At 40.5% G+C, this 23,904-nt stretch overlaps 6 protein-coding genes across 6 annotated transcripts; all 6 read left to right on the forward strand.

The window, feature by feature from the left end:
* Nucleotides 1-2,600: 2,600 nt before the first annotated feature.
* On the forward strand, nt 2,601-4,657 carry LOC131293142 (oocyte zinc finger protein XlCOF6-like). Its single transcript, XM_058321219.1, has 3 exons — nt 2,601-2,675; nt 2,753-3,996; nt 4,216-4,657. The coding sequence occupies exons 1-3, from the start codon at nt 2,601-2,603 to the stop codon at nt 4,625-4,627; spliced, it is 1,731 nt and encodes a 576-aa protein (XP_058177202.1). The 3' UTR covers nt 4,628-4,657.
* Nucleotides 4,658-6,968: 2,311 nt separating this feature from the next.
* LOC131293143 (oocyte zinc finger protein XlCOF6-like) lies at nt 6,969-8,986 on the forward strand. Its single transcript, XM_058321221.1, has 2 exons — nt 6,969-7,043; nt 7,121-8,986. Exons 1-2 carry the CDS (start codon nt 6,969-6,971, stop codon nt 8,984-8,986), a joined length of 1,941 nt encoding a protein of 646 aa, XP_058177204.1.
* A 538-nt stretch (nt 8,987-9,524) lies between these two features.
* LOC131293144 (zinc finger protein 774-like) lies at nt 9,525-12,261 on the forward strand. Its single transcript, XM_058321222.1, has 3 exons — nt 9,525-9,946; nt 10,056-10,270; nt 10,347-12,261. The coding sequence occupies exons 1-3, from the start codon at nt 9,685-9,687 to the stop codon at nt 12,189-12,191; spliced, it is 2,322 nt and encodes a 773-aa protein (XP_058177205.1). The 5' UTR covers nt 9,525-9,684; the 3' UTR covers nt 12,192-12,261.
* A 1,007-nt stretch (nt 12,262-13,268) lies between these two features.
* Nucleotides 13,269-15,388, forward strand: LOC131293145 (zinc finger protein 182-like). Its single transcript, XM_058321223.1, has 2 exons — nt 13,269-13,295; nt 13,372-15,388. The coding sequence occupies exons 1-2, from the start codon at nt 13,269-13,271 to the stop codon at nt 15,337-15,339; spliced, it is 1,995 nt and encodes a 664-aa protein (XP_058177206.1). The 3' UTR covers nt 15,340-15,388.
* A 2,170-nt stretch (nt 15,389-17,558) lies between these two features.
* Nucleotides 17,559-19,235, forward strand: LOC131282373 (zinc finger protein 709-like). The gene has a single exon (XM_058311811.1). It carries the CDS (start codon nt 17,940-17,942, stop codon nt 19,230-19,232), a length of 1,293 nt encoding a protein of 430 aa, XP_058167794.1. The 5' UTR covers nt 17,559-17,939; the 3' UTR covers nt 19,233-19,235.
* Nucleotides 19,236-20,505: 1,270 nt separating this feature from the next.
* On the forward strand, nt 20,506-22,546 carry LOC131293146 (zinc finger protein 568-like). Its single transcript, XM_058321224.1, has 2 exons — nt 20,506-20,660; nt 20,721-22,546. Exons 1-2 carry the CDS (start codon nt 20,634-20,636, stop codon nt 22,509-22,511), a joined length of 1,818 nt encoding a protein of 605 aa, XP_058177207.1. The 5' UTR covers nt 20,506-20,633; the 3' UTR covers nt 22,512-22,546.
* The last annotated feature ends 1,358 nt before the right edge of the window (nt 22,547-23,904 follow it).

Here is a 23,904-nt window from a genome sequence, read left to right on the forward strand (position 1 = left end):
GAAGAAAAAAAAACTCCTTATTTTTATATGAACCGAGGGCGACTGAAACAATTGTCCTAATTTTAAAATTTGGAGATTTTCAAGCACTCGAGCAATTCTTCGAGCACAATTGTTGTTCCGAACTCCTGATTTTGTATCAGCTCGCCTAGGCTCATACAAAAATGAGGGGTTTTTTCTTCACGCTGAGCAGTTTTAAGCAAAACGAAAGGAAATATCTTGCGAGATGTTCCTCACTACTGGAAATAACAACAACTTTTGAAAATAACAATATCCGACGAATTGAATACGTAGACAAAACAGAGAACGATTGTTAAAAATTTCCTTTATTTTTCCACCTGGATTTATCACCTTGGTTAGTATTGCACAGGTTTCTTGAAATATGTAGCGAAAAGTAAGGTTAACTTGGCCGCATAGGCGCAGTCCCTCACAGAAAATCAGAATAATCACAGAAAATCATGCCATATGGCCTTAGTAGGTAGCCCTTAACTAAATAGAGGCGTATGTCTGCAAGTTAGCTTGCGAAGGACCAGGAAGCTGGATTCAAAAGCCGTACTGGAGTAAATCCTCGCAAATCCTCCATTTCGTGCAAATCGGTTGAGATTTCAGTTTTTTAGTTTCAAAATGCCATTGGCATATCAGTGTGAAGTGGTCGATTGCCATGTGAATCGCAACTGGGCCAGCAAGCATAATAGAAAAATCCCGTATACAAACTCCGCTAACTGAGTGGTTCCATTAGACAGTACAATTGAGCGAAGCGAGCACGTAAGCGAGATGAAATTTCTACCTTGAGCTTAGATAGCAATAACGAAGGTGAACGAGCGAAGCGAGCGTGAAAGTGAGATGCACAATTTCGACAATTTCTACCTTGAGCTTAGATAGCAATAGCACCGTTGAACGAGCGAAGCGAGCGCCAAAGTGAGATGCACAATTTCGACGTTCCGGTTTTCCCACGCACTGTACGGTTTCCCCACTTGCTGTTATTTTGCTAAGGATACTATGGATGCAGCATGGTAGGGGAAATTTTTCTTGCGCTGGACGAGTTTTTGGTAGTCGATGGTTACTTTGCCGAAATGAAAACGGCAAAGCGTGAACGTGCTACACAGTTTCATTCAAAGTTTGCAGTATGAAGGAAATGAAACGTTTTCGAGATTTTAGGGACAATTTTTTCGAACATTGCATGTATTCTTGGAAAAAGTGGTGCTGCAACGTAATGGAAATAACCAATGCAGAATAAAATTAAGCAGTAAACTACATTCATAAGGTTAGGCCCTGTAAACGGGCCCTGTAACCGGGATCTGTCAACGGGCCGACTTACCGGGCCCTGTGAACTGAGTCCTGTAACCGGGCCGTGTAACCGGGCCCTGTAAATTGGCCGTGTTACCGGGCCCTTTAACTGGGAACATTCAACGTGTCCTGTAAACGGGCCCTGTAAACGGGCACTGTAACTGGGACCCGTGCAATGGGTACTGTAACTGGCCCGTGTAACCGGGCCGTTTTACCTAGTTAGATTTCACAAATTTCCCGTGAACAAATATCTGAATACGAAGTGGGCAGCTTTTGCGAACGAGACTGCCAGCTGGAAACAATCGAAGAGATCTGCAATATGCTTGATGCACTTCAGAGAGCAGGATTACATGGGGACTTCTGATGCAAATAAAGAAACCTGTGGAAGGCTGCGTGCCTGTGGTGAGTATAATAGTGTAATAATTCGAATCAAGAAGTAGCTAAGAATGTTTGATGCAAAGCATCTAGAGACTGAGTAAGGTAACCGAATCAAGAGCATTTTGACGTCTATGATACAAACTATCGTACAGTGAGTTTTGGCAGTAGCTAGCAAACCACCGCCTAGAGACAAAGCAAAATTTAGAAAAATGGCATACGCTTGTGCAGTTGCAGCGTGCCAAAATAATCGTTATAATGTGAAAAAGCATTTGACCAACATTTCCTTCCATTCGTTTCCGTCAGAAAATGACGAAATCCGGAACAATTGGGTCACTTTCTGCGACAGGGGTGCAAGTTGGGTGCCTTCAAAAAACGATGTTATTTGTTCGGCCCATTTTACTGCAGCAGATTATCAGCTGGATAAATCTCCTTTGATCAATCATCCTAAAGGATCAAAAAGATTATATCTATCAGGTAAGATACCGGATACATACGATCAATGTTGTTTATTTGATTGTTGTCCAAGGACGCCATCTAAAAAATTGTCACCTCGTTCAGTATGTACACACGTTGGTATGATAGCGTCGTTTTACCCGCGAGTGAAGTACGGCAAAGATAAGTGGAATGGACTATCTTCTTCACCGATTACATTTTAAATTCAATTTAACATTATAAATGTTATTATCCTTGCTAACGAAGGATAGCATTAAGGTGTTCAATATCGGGCAGTTTCTTTTTCTTTAAAGTTTTATAAATGTTTGCTTTCTTTTGCAGCGATACCATCGATCCAGCACAATATTTCAGTAACACAACAAGAAGCAGACTACCAAGAAACCTTTTCCGATGCATGCCATCAAGAAGCGATGAATCCAATGCTTTTGAAGTACCGTGATCAATTCTGCAGAACGTGTTTAAAGTACTGCAAAGACAATTCTGCAATGACGGATTCGATCAACTCTAAAATAAATAACATCACTGTTCTCGATATGCTTGTACATCTCACGGCGTTCGAAGTAAGTAAAACATGTGCATTACTTACATTTAGTCTACAGCGTAGTGACACTATTTTTCAATTTTATTATTTTCACAGACAGATGATAATGATGCATTCCCAAGCGTCATTTGTTTGGAATGTAAAACAAAATTAATAAAGGCGTTTAACATACGCCAAGCGTTCATCGCCAAAGCAGAATATTTGGTCCAAATGGTTGCCGAAGAAAAACTTGTGGACTACTTTAATACTGCTATAACTAAGGCTCAAACATTTAATAAGCCCAAATCACCAAAGCGATTCATTTTTACTGACATAAATCAAGCACATAAAAATCTTTCAATCGAACCTCCAGTTGCGATCCAAGGTCCGACCTCACAAAGCAACCCCGGAACATTGGACGAGAAAAATGTGGAAACAATCAAACAGTACATCGCACAGCAAGATAAATCCGATCTCAATGATCATTCATGTTACACCAAGATTGCCGAAAACGAAGATCCTGATAAAAACGATGATGTCGATCAGCAAATTGGTCCCGATGAAAGTAAAGCGGAAACGGAGGATATTTGTACACGCAGCAACACACCAGAAAGTCAATCTAATGAAAATCAGGAACAAAACGACGCTTGGCATAAATTTATGGCCGACTGTGAAAAGGAAAAATCTATTAAACGAAAGCTAAAGGCTGAACAGCGACGAGCGCTCAATTCCCAGCAAGGTAAACGGATCAACAAAGAAATACGACAGTTGGAAGAAGAAGCTCTCCGATTATTTCCACTTACCACATGTTACGTATGCGACAAACAACACAATTCAATAATGGAATGCGATTTTCACATGCGGGAACATATCCCTATGCTCCCTTACCAATGTAATGAATGTATGGTGGAAAACAACCAAAGCGATGCAACAGCGACTGGCGAAAAATTTCGCCCGTTGGTATTGAAAACAACGAATCTGTTAAACCTACATTTCAGGATGCATCGATTGCCGCACAAATGTGACAAATGTTATCGACAGTTTGAAACGATATCAAGGATGAAACGTCACCAGAACAACACTCATAATTGTGGTGAAAATGGGTTCACTTGCGAATATTGCGGAAAGCAATATTTCCATAAAATATTCTTCAGGAAACATGTGCGCACTCATCGATACGTTTTAGATGGTTTTTTCAAATGCTCGTTCTGCGATCGTACGTTTGGTGTGAAAAGTTCCCTCCAACGGCATGAAGCATCCCACACTGGCGAGAAAAAGTATAAGTGTATGTACTGCGAAAAATCTTTCAGCACGTCGTATAATCGGCTCAATCACCATAGAATTCACACTGGAGAACGACCTCATAAGTGCCTTGAGTGTGGTCGAGCATTTGCTCAAAGTACCGCACTCTTAAAGCATACGTGCACACCTGGTCAGGTGAGACCTTCGAAATTACGAAATGATTCGGGGCCCCCGCTGCTTCCCAGCAAGGATGGTCGTTGTCCATACCCAGGGTGTGACTATACGGCTACCACATACGGTGCAATGTATGTGCACAAGCGCACGAAACATACCACTTTGTATCAATGCAAGATATGCAACAAGTCGTATGGTTTCGCGAATCAATTGAACGCACACTTGAGGCTGCACACGGGCGAAAAACCGTATCAATGCAATTTATGCGAACGAAGCTTTCGGGATTTGCAAATTTATCGGCGACATTTAAAAACGCACACCACCGATACCAGCTTTGCCTGCGAGATCTGCCAGAAGAGCTTCAAACTGCCGCAATATCTGCAGGCACATATGCAGACCCATTCATCGGAGCGCAAGTTTTCGTGCGAAATTTGTGGAAATTGCTACAAAACAAAAGGTGAACTAAAGAAACACATTCAACGCAAACATGGTGACGAGAATAATGATAGCAGAAATGAAGATGACATAATCATTAAAGTAGAATTTTGCGAGGAAGTACCTACATCTAACGTGTAGATATAGCAAGTCCATAGATATAGCTAATTATTTTAAAGTTATTGTAATTTTTCATGCTTGTTTTTGTAGTTTCATATAAACTTGTAGTAGGTTTACACTCGTTTGACCTTCGACGGTATGCTTAATTGTACAGAAAAATAAGACATGCTATCATACTTCCAGGCTTAATCTTAAGATAGCAAATTGAGTTCCAGCAATGCATCAGAGCGGATCGTTAGCAGTGCCCGGGGTTAGCGAAACTAAGGTTATCTTACAGCACGACCGCGTGGTAACGGCGAGCTGGAGCTCAAGTCAGATAAATTCTAGCCGCCGCACATCTCGTACTGTTTGAGTAATCAAGAGGATTACGAGTTTCGTGCGATCTGACAAACGGAAGGAAATATTCCTTTCGTGACGGCGGGTGAACAGCCACAATTTGACTGCGCACTAGCGTGGTTGGTTAGCAGTGCTCCTGGCCGCATGGTGGCAGTCAAAATGTGACGCCTACAGTAAATCAGATTAATCACAGAAAATCAGGACATATGGCCTTAGTAGCCGATCCTTAACCATTAGAGGTCTATGTCTCCAGGTTAGCTTGCGAAGGCCCAGGAAGCTGGATTCAACAGCCGGCTGGAGTAAATCCTCGCTGAAGAAGAAGAATAAGAAGAAGATTGCAAATTATGTCGAGGAAAAAAGTCAATAAAGAGCGAAATTATATGTTAGGAATGGCATCGTCTCTTTACAGTGAATACTTGCCGACAAGTACTTTAATTATGGCCACGAAAAAAACGAAGGCTCTGTTTATATTACAACACGTTGAAGCTATATTGAAATTGACTTCTGACAACCGTTCCTGAAAAAAAGGAACACGATCTAAGCAGCATTCCACTAGACATTTCCTAATGGTTTCCCCTCAAAACTTCTCAGCGCGAACAACGTCTCATTTTTGTATGGGCCGAGGCTGACTGAAACAATTGTCCTAATTTTAAAATTAGGAGATTTTTCGAGCAATTCTTCGAGCTCAATTGCTTTTCTGAACTCCTAATTTTGTTTCAGATCGCCTGGGCCCATACAAAAATGAGGAGTTATTTTCTTCGCGCTGAACAGTTTTGAGCGAAACCGATAGGAAATATCTTGCCGGATGTTCCTGACTACTGGAAGTAACAGCGTTTGAAAATTAAAATATCCGACGAATTGAATACGTAAACAAAACAGAGAATGATTGTCAAAAATTTCCTTTATTTTTCCACCTGGATAGTAATCACCTTGGTTAGCAGTGCAGGGGTTTCCTGAAATATGTTAGCGAAAAGTAAGGTTAACTTGGCCGCATGGTCGCAAAGTCATTGTAATCATAAAAAATCAGGCCATATGGCCTTAGTAGCCGGTCCTTCACTAAATTTGTGCAAATCGGTTGAGATTTCAGTTTTTTAGTTTCAAAATGCCATTGGCATATCAGTGTGAAGTGGTCGATTGCCATGTGAATCGTAAGTGGGCCAGTGAGCATAATAGAAAAATTAGATTTCACAAATTTCCCGAGAACAAATATCTGAATACGAAGTGGGCAGCTTTTGCGAACGAGACTGCCAGCTGGAAACCTTCGAAAAGATCTGCAATATGCTCGATGCACTTTAGAGAGCAAGATTACATAGGGACCTCTGATGCAAATAAAGGACCCTGTGGAAGGCTGCGTGCCTGTGGTGAGTATAATAGTGTAATAATTCGAATCAAGAAGTAGCTAAGAATGTTTGATGCAAAGCAGGGATCTTTTGGGTGCCTTCAAAAAATGATGTTATTTGTTCGGCCCATTTTACTGCAGCAGATAATCAGCTGGATAAATCTCCTTTGATCTACCATCAATATATCGGATATATGCGAACAATGTTGTTTATTTGATTGTTGTCCAAGGACGCCATCTAAAAAAATATCACCTCGTTCAGCATGTACACACGTTGGTATGATAGCGTCGTTTTGCCCGCGAGTGAAGTACGGAAAGATAAGTGGAATGGACTATCTTCTTCACCGATTACCTTTTAAATTCAATTTAACATTATAAATGTTATTATTCTTGCTAACGAAGGATAGCATTAAGGTGTTCAAATATCGGGCAGTTTCTTTTTCTTTAAAGTTTTATACATGTTTGCTTTCTTTTGCAGCGATACCATCGATCAAGCACAATATTTCAGTAACACAACAAGAAGCAGCCTGCCGTCCAAATATATATAAAAAAAAAAAAAAACAAGAAGCAGCCCACCAAGAAACCTTTTCCGATGCATGCCATCAAGAAGCGATGAATCCAATGCTTTTGAAGTACCGTGATCAATTCTGCAGAACGTGTTTAAAGTACTGCAAAGACAATTCTGCAATGACGGATTCGATCAACTCTAAAATAAATAACTTCACTGTTCTCGATATGCTTGTACATCTCACGGCGTTCGAAGTAAGTAACAAATGTGCATTACTTACATTTAGTCTGCAGCTTAGTGACACTATTTTTCAATTTTATTATTTTCACAGACAGATGATAATAATGCGTTCCCAAGCGTCATTTGTTTGGAATGTAAAACAAAACTAGTAGAGGCGTTTAACATACGCCAGGCGTTCATCGTCAAAATAGAATTTTTGGTCCAAATGGTTGCCGAAGAAAAACTTGTGGACTACTATAATACTGCCATAACCAAGGCTCAAACATTTAATAAGCCCAAACCACCAAAGCAATACATTTTTACTGACATAAATCAAGCACATAAAAATCTTTCAATCGAACCTCCAGTTGCGATCCAAGGTCCGACCTCACAAAGCAACCCCGGAACATTGGACGAGAAAAATGTGGAAACAATCAAACAGTACATCGCACAGCAAGATAAATCCGATCTCAACGATCATTCATGTTACACCAAGATTGCCGAAAACGTAGATCCTGATAAAAACGATGAGGTCGATCAGCAAATTGGTCCCGATGAAAGTAAAGCGGAAACGGAGGATATTTGTACACGCAGCAACACACCAGAAAGTCGGTCGAATGAAAATCAAGACCAAATAGACGTTTGGGATGAATTTATGGACGACTGTGAAAAGGAAAAATCTATGAAACGAAAATCAAAGCAAGGAAAACGGATCAAAAAACTAGTACCACAGTTGGAAGAAGAGGCTCTCCGATTATTTCCACTTACCACATGTTACGTATGCGACAAACAACACGATTCAAAAATGGAATGCCATTTTCACATGCGGAAACATAGACCGATGCTCCCATACCAATGTAATTATTGTATGGTGGAAAACAACCAAAGCGATGCAACAGCGACTGGCGAAAAATTTCGCCCATTGGTATTCAGAACAACGAATCTGTTAAACCTACATTTCAGGATGCATCGATTGCCGCACAAATGCGACAAATGTTATCGACAGTTTGAAACGAAATCAAGGATGAAACGTCACCAGAACAACACTCATAATTATAAAAATGGGTTCACTTGCGAATATTGCGGAAAGCAATATTTCGATAAAATCTTCTTCAGGAAACATGTGCGCTCTCATCGATACCGTTTAGATGGTAAATTCAAATGTTCGGTCTGTGATTATTCGTTTGGTGCGAAAAGTGCCCTCCAACAGCATGAAGCATCTCACAACGGCGAGAAAAAGTATAAGTGTATGTATTGCGATAAATCGTTCTGCACGTCGTATTTTCGGCGCAATCACCATAGAATTCACATCGGAGAACAACCGTATAAGTGCCCAAAGTGTGGTAAAGGGTATGCCAAAAAATCGTCACTTTTAAAGCATAAATGTACACATGGCGTTGTGGCTTCAGACTTACTGTTGAAAGTGAAGCCTTCAAACTTACCGTTACCGCCCGAACTTCCGAACAAAGATGCACGTTGTCCATACCCGGATTGTGACTATACGGCTACCACACGCGATGCAATGTATAATCATAAACGCAGGAAGCATAGCATTTTGTTCCAATGCGATGTGTGCAACAAGTCGTATCGTTCCTCGAATGAATTGGAAACGCACTTGAGGGTGCACACGGGCGAAAAACCATATCGATGCAATTTATGCGGCAGAAGCTTTCATTCCCAACAAGTTTATTCGAAGCATTTGAAAACGCATACAACTGAAAAAACCTTTATTTGCGAGATCCCCGGATGCCACAAGAAGTTCAAATTTACGGAATATCTGCGGTCGCATCTACTGACCCATTCATCGGAGCGGAAGTTTTCGTGCGAAATCTGTGCAATAAGCTACAAAAGGAAAAAAGAACTAGATAGACACACTAAACGCAAGCACGCAGGAGACGAAAATAATGTTAGTATAAATGAAGATGACCTAATCATGAAAGTAGAATTTTGCGAGGAAGCTCCTACATCAGACAGATAGATATCTATTATATATAAGTTATGAATTTGTTCTTGGAGAATTTATAAAAAATATATTTTTATGTTATAACCGCTAAGCTCAGAGGTTAGTAACGAACTGAACACCTATTCTTAAAACTATCCCTAGCTTCCAAACCGTGGTCCGGTCACGTGCGGAGGTTCGCAGCGTCTGCATGTCTGCCCGGTGTCTTTCGATGGTCCGCGCGTGGTCTGCGTTGCCATTGGTTTCCACGCTGGACAGTGGTCGCTGGCTGCCGTAGTTCGTAAATTTTAACGATTTCCTCAAAAGTATTGATGCAATCGCTTCCAAATTTGGTATTTAACTAGAACAAATCGATATTAACACTATAAAATGGATAGGGCGGCTATTTTCAAGGTGTTCAGATCAGCGTCGCTTTGTCCTAGGTTACTTGAACGAAGGAATACTTTCCAAGCAAGTGGTGTGAGGCAAGTACTGCTTAGCTTCAGTAACCTTGGTGTCCGCCATTTTTCTAATTTGACAGATTCACTATGGTAAGTTTACGTTGGCATGCAAACAACCAATGATGGTAAACAAACGCAACCAATTGGCCAAAATAGTTCAACTTTTCATGAAAACCTGTTCAACGATTTAAGTGCGATAAATACATGAATTAACTTTTATCCGTGACGGCAGAGTTATAACATTTTGACTTTATTCAGTGTTCTTCGTTAGTAAAAATGCCCCGCAAGTGTTCAGCGTCATTCTGTAAAGTTAATTCAGACTATACGAAAAAACGCGGATTGGACGTAATTTTCCACCATTTCCCGCTGGAAAGTGATGTATGCTACAAATGGATTGAGTTTTGCCAACGTGATAACAATTGGAAGCCAACGAAAAATTCTGCACTGTGTTCTCTACATTTCAAACGGGAAGATTATCAACTAGCTTACGCTCCTTTGGTGAAGAGCAATTGCAATTTCAGAAGATTGACCTTTACAGGTAAATACACTTTTAGCTGGTTAATTTGATATTTCATGTAGAAAATTACAGAATGGTTAGATTCAGCTTATTGTCGTACAAATTCATGTAGATAATTCTCTTCTTTCAGCGTTTCCAACAATCATTAACAGAGATGAAATGGACGAATGTATGGAGAGTATCTGCGATACATCATACCAAATTGATCCTATGCTTCGAAAGTATCGTGATCAATTTTGCCGAACTTGCTTGAAACACTGCCCAGATGGTTCGGGTATTCCGGTGGATACGCAGATACAGAACACGACATTGCTCGATATGCTTATACAACTTACCCAGTTTGAGGTGAAATTAAAAAATTTATTACTTGAAGGAATTTGACTCTACAAAAAAATTCTTTTAATTTTATCTTATGTTGTAGGCTGAACATAATGATGCATTCCCCGTCATATTATGTTTGGAGTGTAAGAGCAGGTTGCAAGAAGCTTTTCATATACGTCGGGAGTTCATCGCACAGTCAGAATTGCTCGTTCAACTAGTTGCCGAAGAGAAAATTATGGAGTACTTCAATATAGATTTTGTTAAGCCGGATGAAACTGTTGAATCCAATGCGGATGAATATGTCAGTTTTATTGATACAAAGGAAGGATCAAGGCGATTCCCCACCAATTTATTGATAGCTGACGGTGAGTCCTATATTGGCCAACAACCAGACGATACCACTGTTCTGGAGTCTCATAATCATGTTGTTGAGGGCCTCTCGTCAGAAATATCCGATTTGAAAGATCATTCATGCTATAACAAGGCTTGGAACCAATATCATGATCTAGACATTGAACATGATGTCAAGCAGGATTTTTTTTTAGAAGACAGCATAGTCAAAAAGGAGCCCACCTATACCTATCGTAGTAGTGCTGCTGAAATCCTGTCGGAGGATAATGATGAACAAAGTAAAGATTGGGAAAGCTATCTTCAGCATTACGAGCAAGAAAAACTAGCTAAAAAAAAGCTGAAAGCTGAAATCCGACGGGCAACGAAAAGTAAACGAGAAAAGCCGGCAAAATCTAAAACACAAATGCTAGAGGAAGAAGCTTGGAAAAGCTTCCCTTTAACAACATGTTACATATGCGACATGAACCACGATACGTTGACGGAGCGAGATTTGCACATGCAAGCACACATTCCGATGCTGCCATACCAATGTGATGAATGTACACATGGAAAACAGGAAGCTGACATGAATAGCAGAACAGAGAATTTAGAAATGGTAGAACCGGTGATACTGAAAACTTTAAATAGATTAAACTTTCACCTGAGAATGCATCGATTGCCACACAAATGTGGAAATTGTTACAAGAGGTTTGGGACCGTAGCTAGATTTAAAAAGCATGTAGCGACCGAACATGAATGTGATCCAAACGGATTGACTTGCGAATACTGCGGCAAGCTGTATTCGCATGTGAATGCCTTCAGAAAGCATGTTTCTACACATCGAAATGAGCTTAGCGGGTTGTTCAAGTGCTCATTCTGCAATCGTACGTTTGGTGTGAAAAGTTCCTTACAGCGGCATGAAGCATCCCACAAGGGCGAGAAAAAATATAAATGTATGTATTGCGATAAATCGTTCAGCACATCGTACAACCGCTTGAATCATCATAGAATTCACACCGGAGAACGACCGCATAAGTGCTTAGAATGTGGTCGGACATTCTCTCAAAGTACGTCCTTGAAACTGCATCAGCAAAAGCACTTGCCTCTCAAAGCGAGAACCTCTAAACCTTTCCCTGTTCAACGTGCCGGCAATGGGGGATGTTGCCCATACCCAGGGTGTGACTATACGGCCGTATCGTACACCGCGATGTTCACGCATAAGCGCACAAAACATCTCCCACCTTCGTTTCATTGCGGGGTGTGCAGTAAGTCATTTGCCTTTGAAAAAAATCTACATGAACATATGAGATTGCATACGGGTGAAAAACCACACACGTGTAAGCTGTGCGATCAGAGCTATCGGCGGTATAGCTCGTATCAAAGACATTTGAAAACGCACTGTACGAACGGCAGCTACACTTGTGAGATTTGCCAGAAAAGCTTCAAACTACCACAGTATCTGAAGCAACACTTGCTAACCCATTCATCGGAACGGAAGTATTGCTGCGATATCTGCGGCACCAGCTACAAGTCAAAGGGAGATCTGAAGAAGCATACTCAGCAAAAACATAGTAAACATAGTACAGACATGATTGTATCGCCAGAAGAAGTGTGAGCAGAAGAAAAATGTGTAATAACGGTGCAAAATGGAGGGCAAACCTAACATGCTTTCAATTAAACAATAAATTTACAGAAAAGTGGACTTTGATTTCGGTGATGGTTTTGAGAACATACATTTATTCAATCAACAACTGTTCTACGTGCACTACGAATTAGGACAATGAATCAAGGTTAATTTAACCGAGCTTTGAGTCAGGAACGCACTGCTTTGTTCCAGTAACCTCGATTGTGTTTTGACTACTCATAAAAAAAAAAATAAATAAATAAACAACTGTTGGGTTGTTGTTTATTGTTAAAAAAAGGAATCTTTGGAAGAATTTGGACAATCTTTTAAATGTAGGAAAGCAATTTATTGTTCGTAAAGAAAGCCAGTACGGACCTCTACGTGAAAGAAGTAGTGCAAACTCTATAAGGTAAATAATCGTTTGTAGCAGACGCTGCTTTACGATGGAAGGATGCTGAACGAACTCATTCCATTTGTTTCAGGGAACGCTATGGAGAGGAATTTGTGTTCAGTATCGTCCTGCCGTATTTCGCGCAAAAAGGCGCAGAAACAAACGGCCGTTATCATATTTCACTCATTTCCCCTCGACGAGCCTGTGTGCAGTGAATGGGCAAAGTTTTGCGATCGTAGTGCAGAGTGGAAGCCGAATAAGAACAGCCGTATCTGTTCAAATCATTTTGCACCAGAAAGCTATCAGATGCATTTTACACCCGTGCAGGAATTACCGATACACCTCAGAAAACTTCGTGCGGATGGTAAGCTTGGCTGCATTTTATATAAACATGTAGCTCGATCTACTCAATTCCCATGAATATTATCATGCTTTTTAGATCCGAATATGATTTTATTTTGAATTTTTTTTAATGCCATTTATCTGTAGCGGTTCCATCTATCAAAAAGGGCGTTAATTCGAAACAAATTCAAGAAACGTCTGTTGGCGAAAGCAATTCATTCTACTCGGTTGTTCTGAAGTATCGTGATCAATTTTGTAGAACTTGTTTGAAACCCTGCCAAGATAATTCCGCAATTCCCATCGAGTCGAAAATACAGAACATAACCCTTCTCGATATGTTTGTACATCTAACGGCGTTCGAAGTAAGTCACACAAACGCATTGCTTACGTTTATTCCACAGTGCAGTGGAACTAATATCCTTTTTCTTTATTTCACAGACAGAAGATAATAATGCATTCCCAAGCGTTATATGTTTGGAGTGTAAAATATGTTTAGTGCAGGCGTTTAATATTCGCCAGGAATTTTTAGCAAAAGCAGAATTTTTGGTGCAACTGGTGGCCGAGAATAAATTGACTGAGTACTATCAAAGTGCTATAACAAAGGCTCAAACATCGATTAAGCCTATAGCACCTACGCGATTCATATTTGCTGATACAGATGAGACATGCGGATATCCTTCAACCAAACCGCTAGTTCCGATTCATAGTCCGACCTCGAACAATTTCATCACAAAATCGATCAAACTCAAAGCACCAAAACAATTCATATTTACTGACATAAATCAGGCATACAGAAATCTTTCGGCCAACCAGCTGGTGTCGAACGATAATGCAACCTTACAGTGTAGTGCAGGAACATTGAACGAAAATAATGCGGAAACAAACAAAAATGACGTCGAGCAGCACGAGGCAGATAAATCCGATCTAAATGATCATTCATGCTACACCAAGGTCGGCGATGGAATTGAAAATTCTGTTGAAAAGAATGATGATGAACAGCAAAATTGTTTGGTCGAAAGTAAAGCAGAAAAAGAAGACGCTTGTAATCGCAGCAGCACACTGGAAATATCATCGGACGAAAATCGAGAACAACGCGAGGCCTGGCATAAATTTATGGTCGAGTATGAAAAAGAAAAATCTATGAAACGAAAACTTAAGGCTGAACAGCGACGAGCACTTAAAGCTCAGCAAGGAAGAAAGGTTATCAAAAAAACAAACCGGTTGGAAGAAGAAGCTCGCAGAATGTTTCCATTTACCACGTGTTACGTTTGCGACAAGCAGCACGATTCAATGATGGAATGCAATTTTCACATGCGAGAACATATCCCAATGCTCCCTTACGAATGTTATGAATGTATGGTGGAAAACAACAAAGCTGAGGCTACAGAGGCTGACGAAAAGTATCAACCATTGGAATTGAAAACTTTAAATAAGTTGAATTTGCATTTTAGGATGCACCGATTGCCACACAAGTGCGACAAATGCTATCGGCGGTTTAGTACTACTACAAAACTTAACGCCCACGTGAGCAATGTGCATGCTTTCGTAGACACTGGATTCACTTGCGAATATTGTGGAAAGCAATATTTTGATAGAACCACTTTCCGGACCCATGTCGCCAATCACCGAAACGAACTAAGTGGTCAGTATAAATGCTTGATTTGTGACCGTACGTTTGGGGCAAAGAGTTCTCTCAAACGACATGAAGTTTCTCACAAGGGCGAGAAACAATATAAATGTATATACTGCGATAATTCGTACAGTAGATCAGATAGTCTGCTCATTCACCATAGAAGTCATACTGGGGATAGACCGCATAAGTGCCTAGAGTGTGATCGAGCATTTCCTCAAAGAAACGCACTGTTGAAGCATGTTTGTACGCCTGGCCACGTGAAGCCTCCGAAATACCGAAGCAGGTTGAAGTTCGCCCTGCTTCCCAGCAAGGATGGGCATTGTCCGTATCCGGGTTGCGACTATACGGCTAGCACCTACGGCGCAATGTATGTGCACAGGCGCGCGAAGCATAGACCTGTGTATCAATGTGAGGTGTGTAAAAAGTCGTTTGCTTTCGCGAATCAATTGAACGAACACTCAAGGCTGCACACGGGCGAAAAACCATATCAATGCAACATATGCGACAGAAGCTTTCGGACCTCGCAAATTCATCGTAACCATTTGAAGACGCACACCACGGACAGCAACTTTTCCTGCGAGATCTGCCAGAAGAGCTTCAGACTACCGGCGAGTCTGAGGCAACACATGCTAACCCATTCATCAGAGCGGAAGTTTTCTTGTGAAAGCTGTGGAAATAGCTACAAAACAAAAGGCGAACTAACGAAACATATTCAGCGCAAACATAGCGACGAAAATAATGAAATTAAAAATGAAGATGAAAACTTGCAATGAGGGTTAGGATTGTGGTGAAAACCAGTTTCCTTTTGATAAATGAAATAAATAATCCATTTTTTGTTCAAGCTTTTTTGGCGATGATAAGTCATCTGAAAATTTAATTTCGTTGAAATTTGGTTACAACTGTTCTATGAGTACAACGTATTTCCATTATAAATCAAGGTTGGTTTTAGTAAGCGTTGATTTTCAATCAACTATTGCTTTTCGACAAATCGACAAATTAAAACAAAAACAATTGTTATCTTATTGTTGGTAAATAAACCATATCAATGGTAACAGTGTAAGACAATTTGTCTTAGCTTCGCGAGCAGACAATTGTTCATAATAAGGTAATAGAGTAAGTACGGACTACAAACGCTGTAAGCGTAATGTAATTATATATTTCAGAAAACAGAATGCCTACAAATCGTTGTGTTGTATCTTCCTGCCGTATATCGCGCAACATGGTGAGAAAGCAAAATGCCGCTATCATATTTCACACATTTCCGCTCGATGCGGCTTCTTCTTCTTCTTGGCGTAAAGACCTCTTGGTCATGCCTGCCCGTTAAGGGCTTACGAGACTTGTTTCCCTGTTGTAGTACGTGGATAGTCAGTCCTCTCGTACAGGGGAGGGTCCGGTCTCGGTTGGGATTCGAACCCACGCCGTCGAGGTGTTGAGCCCCGGCGCTCATAACGCAAATAACGCGTAACGGTATTTGAATTGAATTGACATGTTAAATAAATCTTGACAATTCATGACAGATTCGAGATGAAGCCAGTCGGAGCTAGCGCTTTGTTTTGATGCTGCTCGGTTGGTAAGCGGTCAATAGATTTTATTCAGCATACTCTTTTTACACATTTCTCCCAGTTATAATTGTCTAGATTTTACAATGTCAAAGTGTGCAGTGCAGAACTGTAAAATCACCCGGTACCGTGCTAGCAAGACAAATGTGGATATTATAATCCATTCATTCCCCCAACAACAAGCTTTGTACCAAAAGTGGGTGAAGTTTTGTCGACAGGACAAAAATTGGGAGCCGTCCAAACATATTGGGATATGCTCTAACCATTTCCGAAATGAAGATTATCAAGTCTCCTCACTAGTAGAAAACAAAAAGCGATGGAGAATACTTTTTCCAAATGGTAAGTCAATTTCAATGGCTAGTCCATGTCCCCAACATCGTTAATTGGGATGGAAGTAATAGTTGTTGGGATTAGCTTGCGATACGTTTGACTAATAAGATGGTTTCTCTTAACTTTATTTTAGCAATTCCATCAATTTTTAAAAGCCTGCCTTTTTCGCAATGTGTAAAAAAAGAGCAGAATACAGGTGAAAGTCATGCCACAATCGTAAAGAGAGAAGCGAATATTGCAGGTATGGACTAACAATGCAAATACTTCACAAGCGACGAGAATAAGATACTTCAAACAACACTAGAATGTCTTGCGAACAGCCGGAACTGAAAACTGATTAGAGTTATTTAATCAAAACTGAACCACCCAAATCAGAGAACCATTTCAAATCAGTATGGTGTTTATCTAAGAAAGTCATATTTAATAGACTTTTATTTCATCTTGCAAACTGCAAGTTTTTTGAAATTGATGCTAAATGGTTCAAGTTGTTATTCTTCTAAGCTTCTAAAAATAGATTACTCACCAAATCTCCAAAAAGTATCATGCTTATGTCGTTTTCATTTTAGATGCTGTGGCGGTCCCATCTATCAAAAAGTGCGTTAATACGAAACAACTTCAAGAAGCGACTGTTGGCGAAAGCAATCCATTCGACTCGGTTGTTCTGAAGTATCGTGATCAATTTTGTAGAACTTGTTTGAAACCCTGCCAAGACAATTCCGCAATTTCGATCGAGTCGAAAATACAGAACACGACCCTTCTCGATATGTTTGTACATCTAACGGCCTTCGAAGTAAGTAACACAAACGCATCGCTTACATTTATTGTACAGTGAAGTGGAACTAATATCCTTTTTCTTTATTTCACAGACAGAATATAATAATGCATTCCCAAGCGTTATATGTTTGGAGTGTAAAATATGTTTAGTGCAGGCGTTTAATGTTCGCCAGGAATTCATAGCAAAAGCAGAATTTTTGGTGCAACTGGTGGCCGAGAATAAATTGGCTGAGTACTATCATAGTGCTGTAACTAAGGCTCAAACATCGATTAAGCCTATAGCACCTACGCGATTCATATTTGCTGATACAGATGAGACATGCGGATATCCTTCAACCAAAACGCTAGTTCCGATTCATAGTCCGACCTCGAACAATTTCATCACAAAATCGATCAAACTCAAAGCACCAAAACAATTCATATTTACTGACATAAATCAGGCATACAGAAATCTTTCGGCCAACCAGCTGGTGTCGAACGATAATGCAACCTTACAGCGTAGTGCAGGAACATTGAACGAACATAATACGGAAACAAACAAAAATGACGTCGAGCAGCACGAGTCGGATACATCCGATCCAAAAAATCATTCATGCTACACCAAGGTCGAAAATCCTGTTGAAAATAATGACGATAAACAGCAAAATTGTTTTGCTGAAAGTGAAGCAGAAATAGAAGACGCTTGTAATCGCAGCAGTACACCGGAAACTATGGTCGAGTATGAAAAAGAAAAACCAATGGAACGAAAACTTAAGGCTGAACAGCGACAAGCACTTAAAGCTCAGCAAGGAAGAAAGGTCATCAAAAAAACAAACCGGTTGGAAGAAGAAGCTCGCAGAATGTTTCCATTTACCACGTGTTACGTTTGCGACAAGCAGCACGATTCAATGATGGAATGCAATTTTCACATGCGAGAACATATCCCGATGCTCCCTTACGAATGTTATGAATGTATGGTGGAAAGCAACAAAACTGAGGCTACAGAGGCTGACGAAAAGTATCAACCATTGGAATTGAAAACTTTAAATAAGTTGAATTTGCATTTTAGGATGCACCGATTGCCACACAAGTGCGACAAATGCTATCGGCGGTTTATTACTACTACAAAACTTAACGCCCACGTGAGCAATGTGCATGCTTTCGTAGACACTGGATTCACTTGCGAATATTGTGGAAAGCAATATTTTGATAGAACCACTTTCCGGACCCATGTCGCCAATCACCGAAACGAACTAAGTGGTCAGTATAAATGCTTGATTTGTGACCGCACGTTTGGGACAAAGGATTGTCTCAAACGACATGAAGTAACTCACACGGGCGAGAAAAGATATAAATGTATGTACTGCGATAATTCGTACAGCAGGTCATATAATCTGCTCATTCACCATAGAAGTCATACTGGGGAAAGACCGCATAAGTGCCTAGAGTGTGGTCGAGCATTTTCTCAAAGAAACGCACTATTGAGGCACATATGTACCCCTGGCCACGTGAAGCCTCCGAAATACCGAAGCAGGTTGAAGGTCGCCCTGCTTCCCAGCAAGGATGGGCATTGTCCGTATCCGGGTTGTGACTATACGGCTAGTACCTACAGCGCAATGTATGTGCACAGGCGAGCGAAGCATAGACCTGTGTATCAATGTGAGGTGTGTAAAAAGTCGTTTGCTTTCGCGAATCAATTGAACGAACACTCAAGGCTGCACACGGGTGAGAAACCGTATCCATGCAGTATATGCGACCGAAGCTATCGGACCGCGCATATTCTTCGTAACCATTTGAAAACGCACTCCACGGACAGCAACTTTGCCTGCGAGATCTGCCAAAAGAGTTTCAGTCTACCGGCGAGACTGAGGCAACACATGCTTACCCATTCATCGGAACGGAAGTTTTCTTGTGAAAGCTGTGGAAATAGCTACAAAACAAAAGGCGAACTAACGAAACATATTCAGCGCAAACATAGCGACGAAAATAATGAAATTAAAAATGAAGATGAAAACTTGCAATGAGGGTTAGGATTGTGGTGAAAACCAGTTTGCTTTTGATAAATAAAATAAACAATCCATTTATCAATCAACGTAACATTTTTTGGCGATCATAAACCATTGGAAAATTTTGATTTTATTGAAATTTTGTTACAACAACTGTTCTACGATTATATATATATGGCTTCAAGAGAAAAGGTGACCTAAAGAAACACAAAAAGAACAAACATTTTGAAGTAGAAATGGTGATGAAAAACGGCGGACGAAATAAAAACGAAAAACGACATTTTAAGTTAACATTTAAATGTTTACTGGTATTTAATTTGAACTAAAATGTTATATAAATCTTGGCAATTCATGACAGATTCGAGAAGTAGGTTGTTGTCAGTCGGAGCCAGCGCTACGATAATTCGCTTAGCGCTTTGTTTTGATGCTGCTTGGTTGATAAATCGAGCGCGTTGTTATTTTATTCAACATACTCTTTTTACACGTTTCTCCCAGTTATAATTGTCTAGATTTTACGATGTCAAAGTGTGCAGTGCAGAACTGTAAAAGGAGCCGCTACCGTGCTGGCAAGACAAATGTGGAAGTTATTATTCATTCATTCCCCCAACAACAAGCTTTGTACCAACAGTGGGTGAGGTTTTGTCGCCAGGACGAAAACTGGAAGCCGTCCGCATATTTTGGAATATGCTCAAACCATTTCCGAAATGAGGATTATCAATTCTCCTCACTAGTAGAAAACAAAAAGCGATCGAGAATGCTTTTTCCAAATGGTAAGTATGGTGCGGCACATTTTATGGTAATTATTTTGAATGGGCTAGTTCATGCCCAGCATCGTTAAATGGGATGGTAGGAACATATTTGACTATTAAGATGTTTTCTTTCAACTTTCTTTTAGCTATTCCATCAATTTTTCAAAGCCCGCCTTATCCGGAATGTGTTAAGAGAGAGCCGAATACAGAAGAAAGCCATGCCACAATCGTAAAGAGAGAAGCGAATAGTGCAGGTATGGACTAACAATGCAAACACTTCGCACAAGCGAAACATTTCAACAGCCGGAACTGAAAGCTGATCAGAGTTATTTAATCAAAACTGAACCATCCAAATCAGAGAATCATTTTAAATCAGTATGGCGTTTATTTAACAAATTCAATACTTAATAGACTTATAATAATAGAGTAAAGATAAGGTTTCTTTCAGCTTGCCCACTGGCAATTTCTCGAATTTCAGCTTATTTGTCAATTTATGCTAAATGGTTCAATTTGTTGTTTCGTTTCAGATGCCGACGATTCTGTACAGATAGATTCCTTTTTGGAGCTCTTGAAGTACCGTGATCATTTTTGTAGAATTTGCCTAAATTGTTACGAATCTGAGTCGTTGATTTCAATCTACTCTCAGGTGCAGAACAACACAATCCTCGATATGCTCATACAACTAACTGCGTTCGAAGTAAGTTACGCGTTTAACATTCAAATCATTATTATTCAGTAATCGCATTTATTTTGCCAGACTGAAAACTATGATGAACTCCCGACGGTTATATGTGTGGAGTGTAAACATAAATTAGAACAAGCGTGTGATATTCGGCAACAGTTTATCGCACAATCGGAGCTTCTTGTTCGACTGGTAGCTGAAGAGAAAATAATGGACTACTTTCGTGAGGGTACGGTTGAATTCCTACCGAATGAGTCTTATGATACTGCTTCGAACGGCGAGCCATGCCATGAAGATGCTGAGGTTGATCATGAGGATGACGAGGAACATCGGTTGGAAAATGTCGATTCAAATGATCATTCGGTCTTCAAGTCGGACACTCAAGGTAAGGAAGCTGATAGGAGTGTAAAACTGGAAGATGGTGCAGAAGAAATTTTGGCAGAAGTAGAGAAGCCCTACGAAAAAAGCATAACGTCGGAATTTCAACCCCATGCTACGAGAACGTTAGATAAAAAGCGGAAGAAAAGAATATCTTGGAAACACCTTTCTCTAAGCGGTGAAGAGGCACGAAAACGTAAAGCAGAAATCTTACGTGAAAGGGCAAGAGCATACAGCCTAGCGTGTAATCGAAAAAGATACCGACTAGAGGCGGAAGCACAGAATTCCTTTCCATTAACAACGTGTTACGTATGTGACAAGAAGCACGATACCCTAATGGAACGAGATTTTCACCTGCGGGATCATATTCCGATGTTGCCGTACCATTGCGAGGAATGCAACGAAGGCAATGCAGCAGCAGATAACTCGGGGAAGGATAAGCCGGCTGTATTGAAAACCACCAATCAGCTGAACGCCCATTTTCGGATGCATAGTATGCCATACAAGTGCGACAAGTGCTATCGGCGATTTTGTACCGATCTGAAGTTGAAAACACACTACTGGTCCAGCCATGGGATTGCCGAAAAGGGATTGACTTGTGAGTACTGCGGTAAGCAATACTTCCAGCGAACGATGTTCAATCGGCACGTGGCCTATCATCGCAACGAACTAAGCGGTCAGTTCAAGTGCTCGATGTGCGATCGTGCGTTGGGGTCCAATAGTTCACTCCGACGGCACGAAGCATCCCACAAGGGTGAGAAAAAATATAAATGTTTGTACTGTGAAAAATTATTCAGCACATCGTACAATCGTTTAACCCACCAAAGAGTTGTGCATACCGGCGAACGGCCCCACAAGTGCGACGAATGTGGTCGTTCGTTTGTGGACAATTCCCGACTCAAGCTGCATCAGGAGACGCATCATGTGGAGGGACGTTCTTCGAAAGAAAGAATTCGAAAATCGGCCCTTCTTCCCGAAGACAAGCAGAGTTGCTCTTATCCAGGCTGCAACTATACGGCCGAAACGTACCGAACTATGTACATGCACAAGCGCACCAAGCATATGACGATGCACAAATGCGAGGTGTGCAAAAAAGAGTTCCCGTTCGTAGCTAATCTGCGGGAGCACATGACGGTGCACACAGGAGAGAAACCGTACCGCTGCGAGGTGTGCGACCGAAGCTTTCGGCACAGTGCCATGTATCGCCGACATTTGCTGACGCACAGTGACACGGGGAGCAGTTACAGCTGTGCACTGTGTAAGAAGAGCTTCAAAATGGCACGATATCTGCAGGCGCACATGCTGACCCACTCATCGGAGCGAAATTTCATATGCGGAATCTGTGGCAATACCTATAAGACGAAGGGCGAGCTGAAGAAACACACACAAAACAAGCATGCCAACGAATTCAACGGAGATTATGTGATTCTGTCTGGAGATTCTACCGTGGAGCAAAATCAATGGATTAAAACATACGTAATGGACTAGATAATTCTATAAAGGGCACGGTAAACGAAGCGTACCCGCTAGTGCAATCGCCAAGGGGCTGCCTCTGGGAGCTTTTGCGCCCAATTTTTTCCCTTACACCGAATTAGTGGGGTAATGGAGAAGTGTGTAAAAAAACGAAAAACTAAAAGATAATCAACAAATATACAAAACATCAACGTTGTCTCTAAACATCATAAATTCTTCAAATTTTTTTGAAGTTGTAGCGTTTTGGAAACGACTGGTGAAATTCTTGCAAAGGCATCAGAAAAATTTTACATAAATATTTGCTGATCTTATTTACAGCGTTTTACGATAGAACTCATAGCTTTTGCCATTGATCTCAACATTTTCGGTTTCGATGTCAACTCTTTAGCGGACTTACTCACACACACAGCCATATTCTCAACACCTTGTGTGTGGATGTCAACTCATGCCGCTTCATTCTGATAAACGTCAAACTCGTGTGCGTTTGTTTTGGTTTGTAAACAACCTCGGTGAAACAGTTCAATGCGGAGCTGCAACAGTATCGATAGAAGGAAGAAGTAGTTTGTATGAATTTTACATTTTATAAACATGTACACAAATGTAGATTTGTGTTTAGGGTGGCCGCATTGAACTGTTTCACCGAGGTTGTTTACAAACCAAAACAAACGCACACGAGTTTGACGTTTATCAGAATGAAGCGGCATGAGTTGACATCCACACACAAGGTGTTGAGAATATGGCTGTGTGTGTGAGTAAGTCCGCTAAAGAGTTGACATCGAAACCGAAAATGTTGAGATCAATGGCAAAAGCTATGAGTTCTATCGTAAAACGCTGTAAGATACAAAAATTCAATTGTTTAAAAAAATAAAGAAGGGTAATTAAAAAATAAAGAAGGGTAACAAAGAAAGATAATTATTTTATCAAAGGATAAATTTTAGTGTACAGCGTTGTTTCAATAACATTTATTTAGCCTTTTTATTGATTTCTACACGTTTAACCTATACTCACAATTATTTTAACACACTTTTTAGTTGTATACTCTCTTTTGTATTCACAAGGAACAGCATCTTATAAGCCGTAGAAAAAATAGCTGAATAAAGCAATGTGTATACAAAATTCCTGTTTGTTTTTTTATGATTTTCTCGAATGATAAGTTCCCTTCCCGTTGAAGTTCCCTTTTTCGATTTATTTTTCTATTTTCCAAATGATACACAAAGATGGCCGAATTGACAAAAGGGGGAAGTAGGCGTACTCGATTCAGTGAATGTTAAAGGTCGTGACCCGAAAGCGGCAAGAGCGAGAAAGGAGATATGAATGATAATTTTTCTTTTCCCAAGTTTAACAAGCGCCTAAATGATGCCATCGAACTTCAGAACAAACATGCCGATCCCAGCTTTGAAATTAAGTA

The sequence above is a fragment of the Anopheles ziemanni genome, chromosome 2 (genome assembly GCF_943734765.1).
Source record: "Anopheles ziemanni chromosome 2, idAnoZiCoDA_A2_x.2, whole genome shotgun sequence".
In the NCBI taxonomy this organism is placed as follows: Eukaryota; Metazoa; Arthropoda; class Insecta; order Diptera; family Culicidae; genus Anopheles; species Anopheles ziemanni.

Excerpts from the sequence above, each read along its gene's own strand:
- LOC131293142 (XM_058321219.1), top strand. The coding sequence starts at position 2,601 with ATGACGGATTCGATCAACTCTAAAATAAATAACATCACTGTTCTCGAT. Across the intron at positions 2,676-2,752 it reads TACATCTCACGGCGTTCGAA|ACAGATGATAATGATGCATT; the intron begins GTAAGTAAAACA and ends TTATTTTCACAG. Across the intron at positions 3,997-4,215 it reads ATTCACACTGGAGAACGACC|GTATCAATGCAAGATATGCA; the intron begins TCATAAGTGCCT and ends ACATACCACTTT.
- LOC131293143 (XM_058321221.1), top strand. The coding sequence starts at position 6,969 with ATGACGGATTCGATCAACTCTAAAATAAATAACTTCACTGTTCTCGAT. Across the intron at positions 7,044-7,120 it reads TACATCTCACGGCGTTCGAA|ACAGATGATAATAATGCGTT; the intron begins GTAAGTAACAAA and ends TTATTTTCACAG.
- LOC131293144 (XM_058321222.1), top strand. The coding sequence starts at position 9,685 with ATGCCCCGCAAGTGTTCAGCGTCATTCTGTAAAGTTAATTCAGACTAT. Across the intron at positions 9,947-10,055 it reads CAGAAGATTGACCTTTACAG|CGTTTCCAACAATCATTAAC; the intron begins GTAAATACACTT and ends CTCTTCTTTCAG. Across the intron at positions 10,271-10,346 it reads TACAACTTACCCAGTTTGAG|GCTGAACATAATGATGCATT; the intron begins GTGAAATTAAAA and ends CTTATGTTGTAG.
- LOC131293145 (XM_058321223.1), top strand. The coding sequence starts at position 13,269 with ATGTTTGTACATCTAACGGCGTTCGAA. Across the intron at positions 13,296-13,371 it reads TACATCTAACGGCGTTCGAA|ACAGAAGATAATAATGCATT; the intron begins GTAAGTCACACA and ends TTTATTTCACAG.
- LOC131282373 (XM_058311811.1), top strand. The coding sequence starts at position 17,940 with ATGGTCGAGTATGAAAAAGAAAAACCAATGGAACGAAAACTTAAGGCT.
- LOC131293146 (XM_058321224.1), top strand. The coding sequence starts at position 20,634 with ATGCTCATACAACTAACTGCGTTCGAA. Across the intron at positions 20,661-20,720 it reads TACAACTAACTGCGTTCGAA|ACTGAAAACTATGATGAACT; the intron begins GTAAGTTACGCG and ends TTATTTTGCCAG.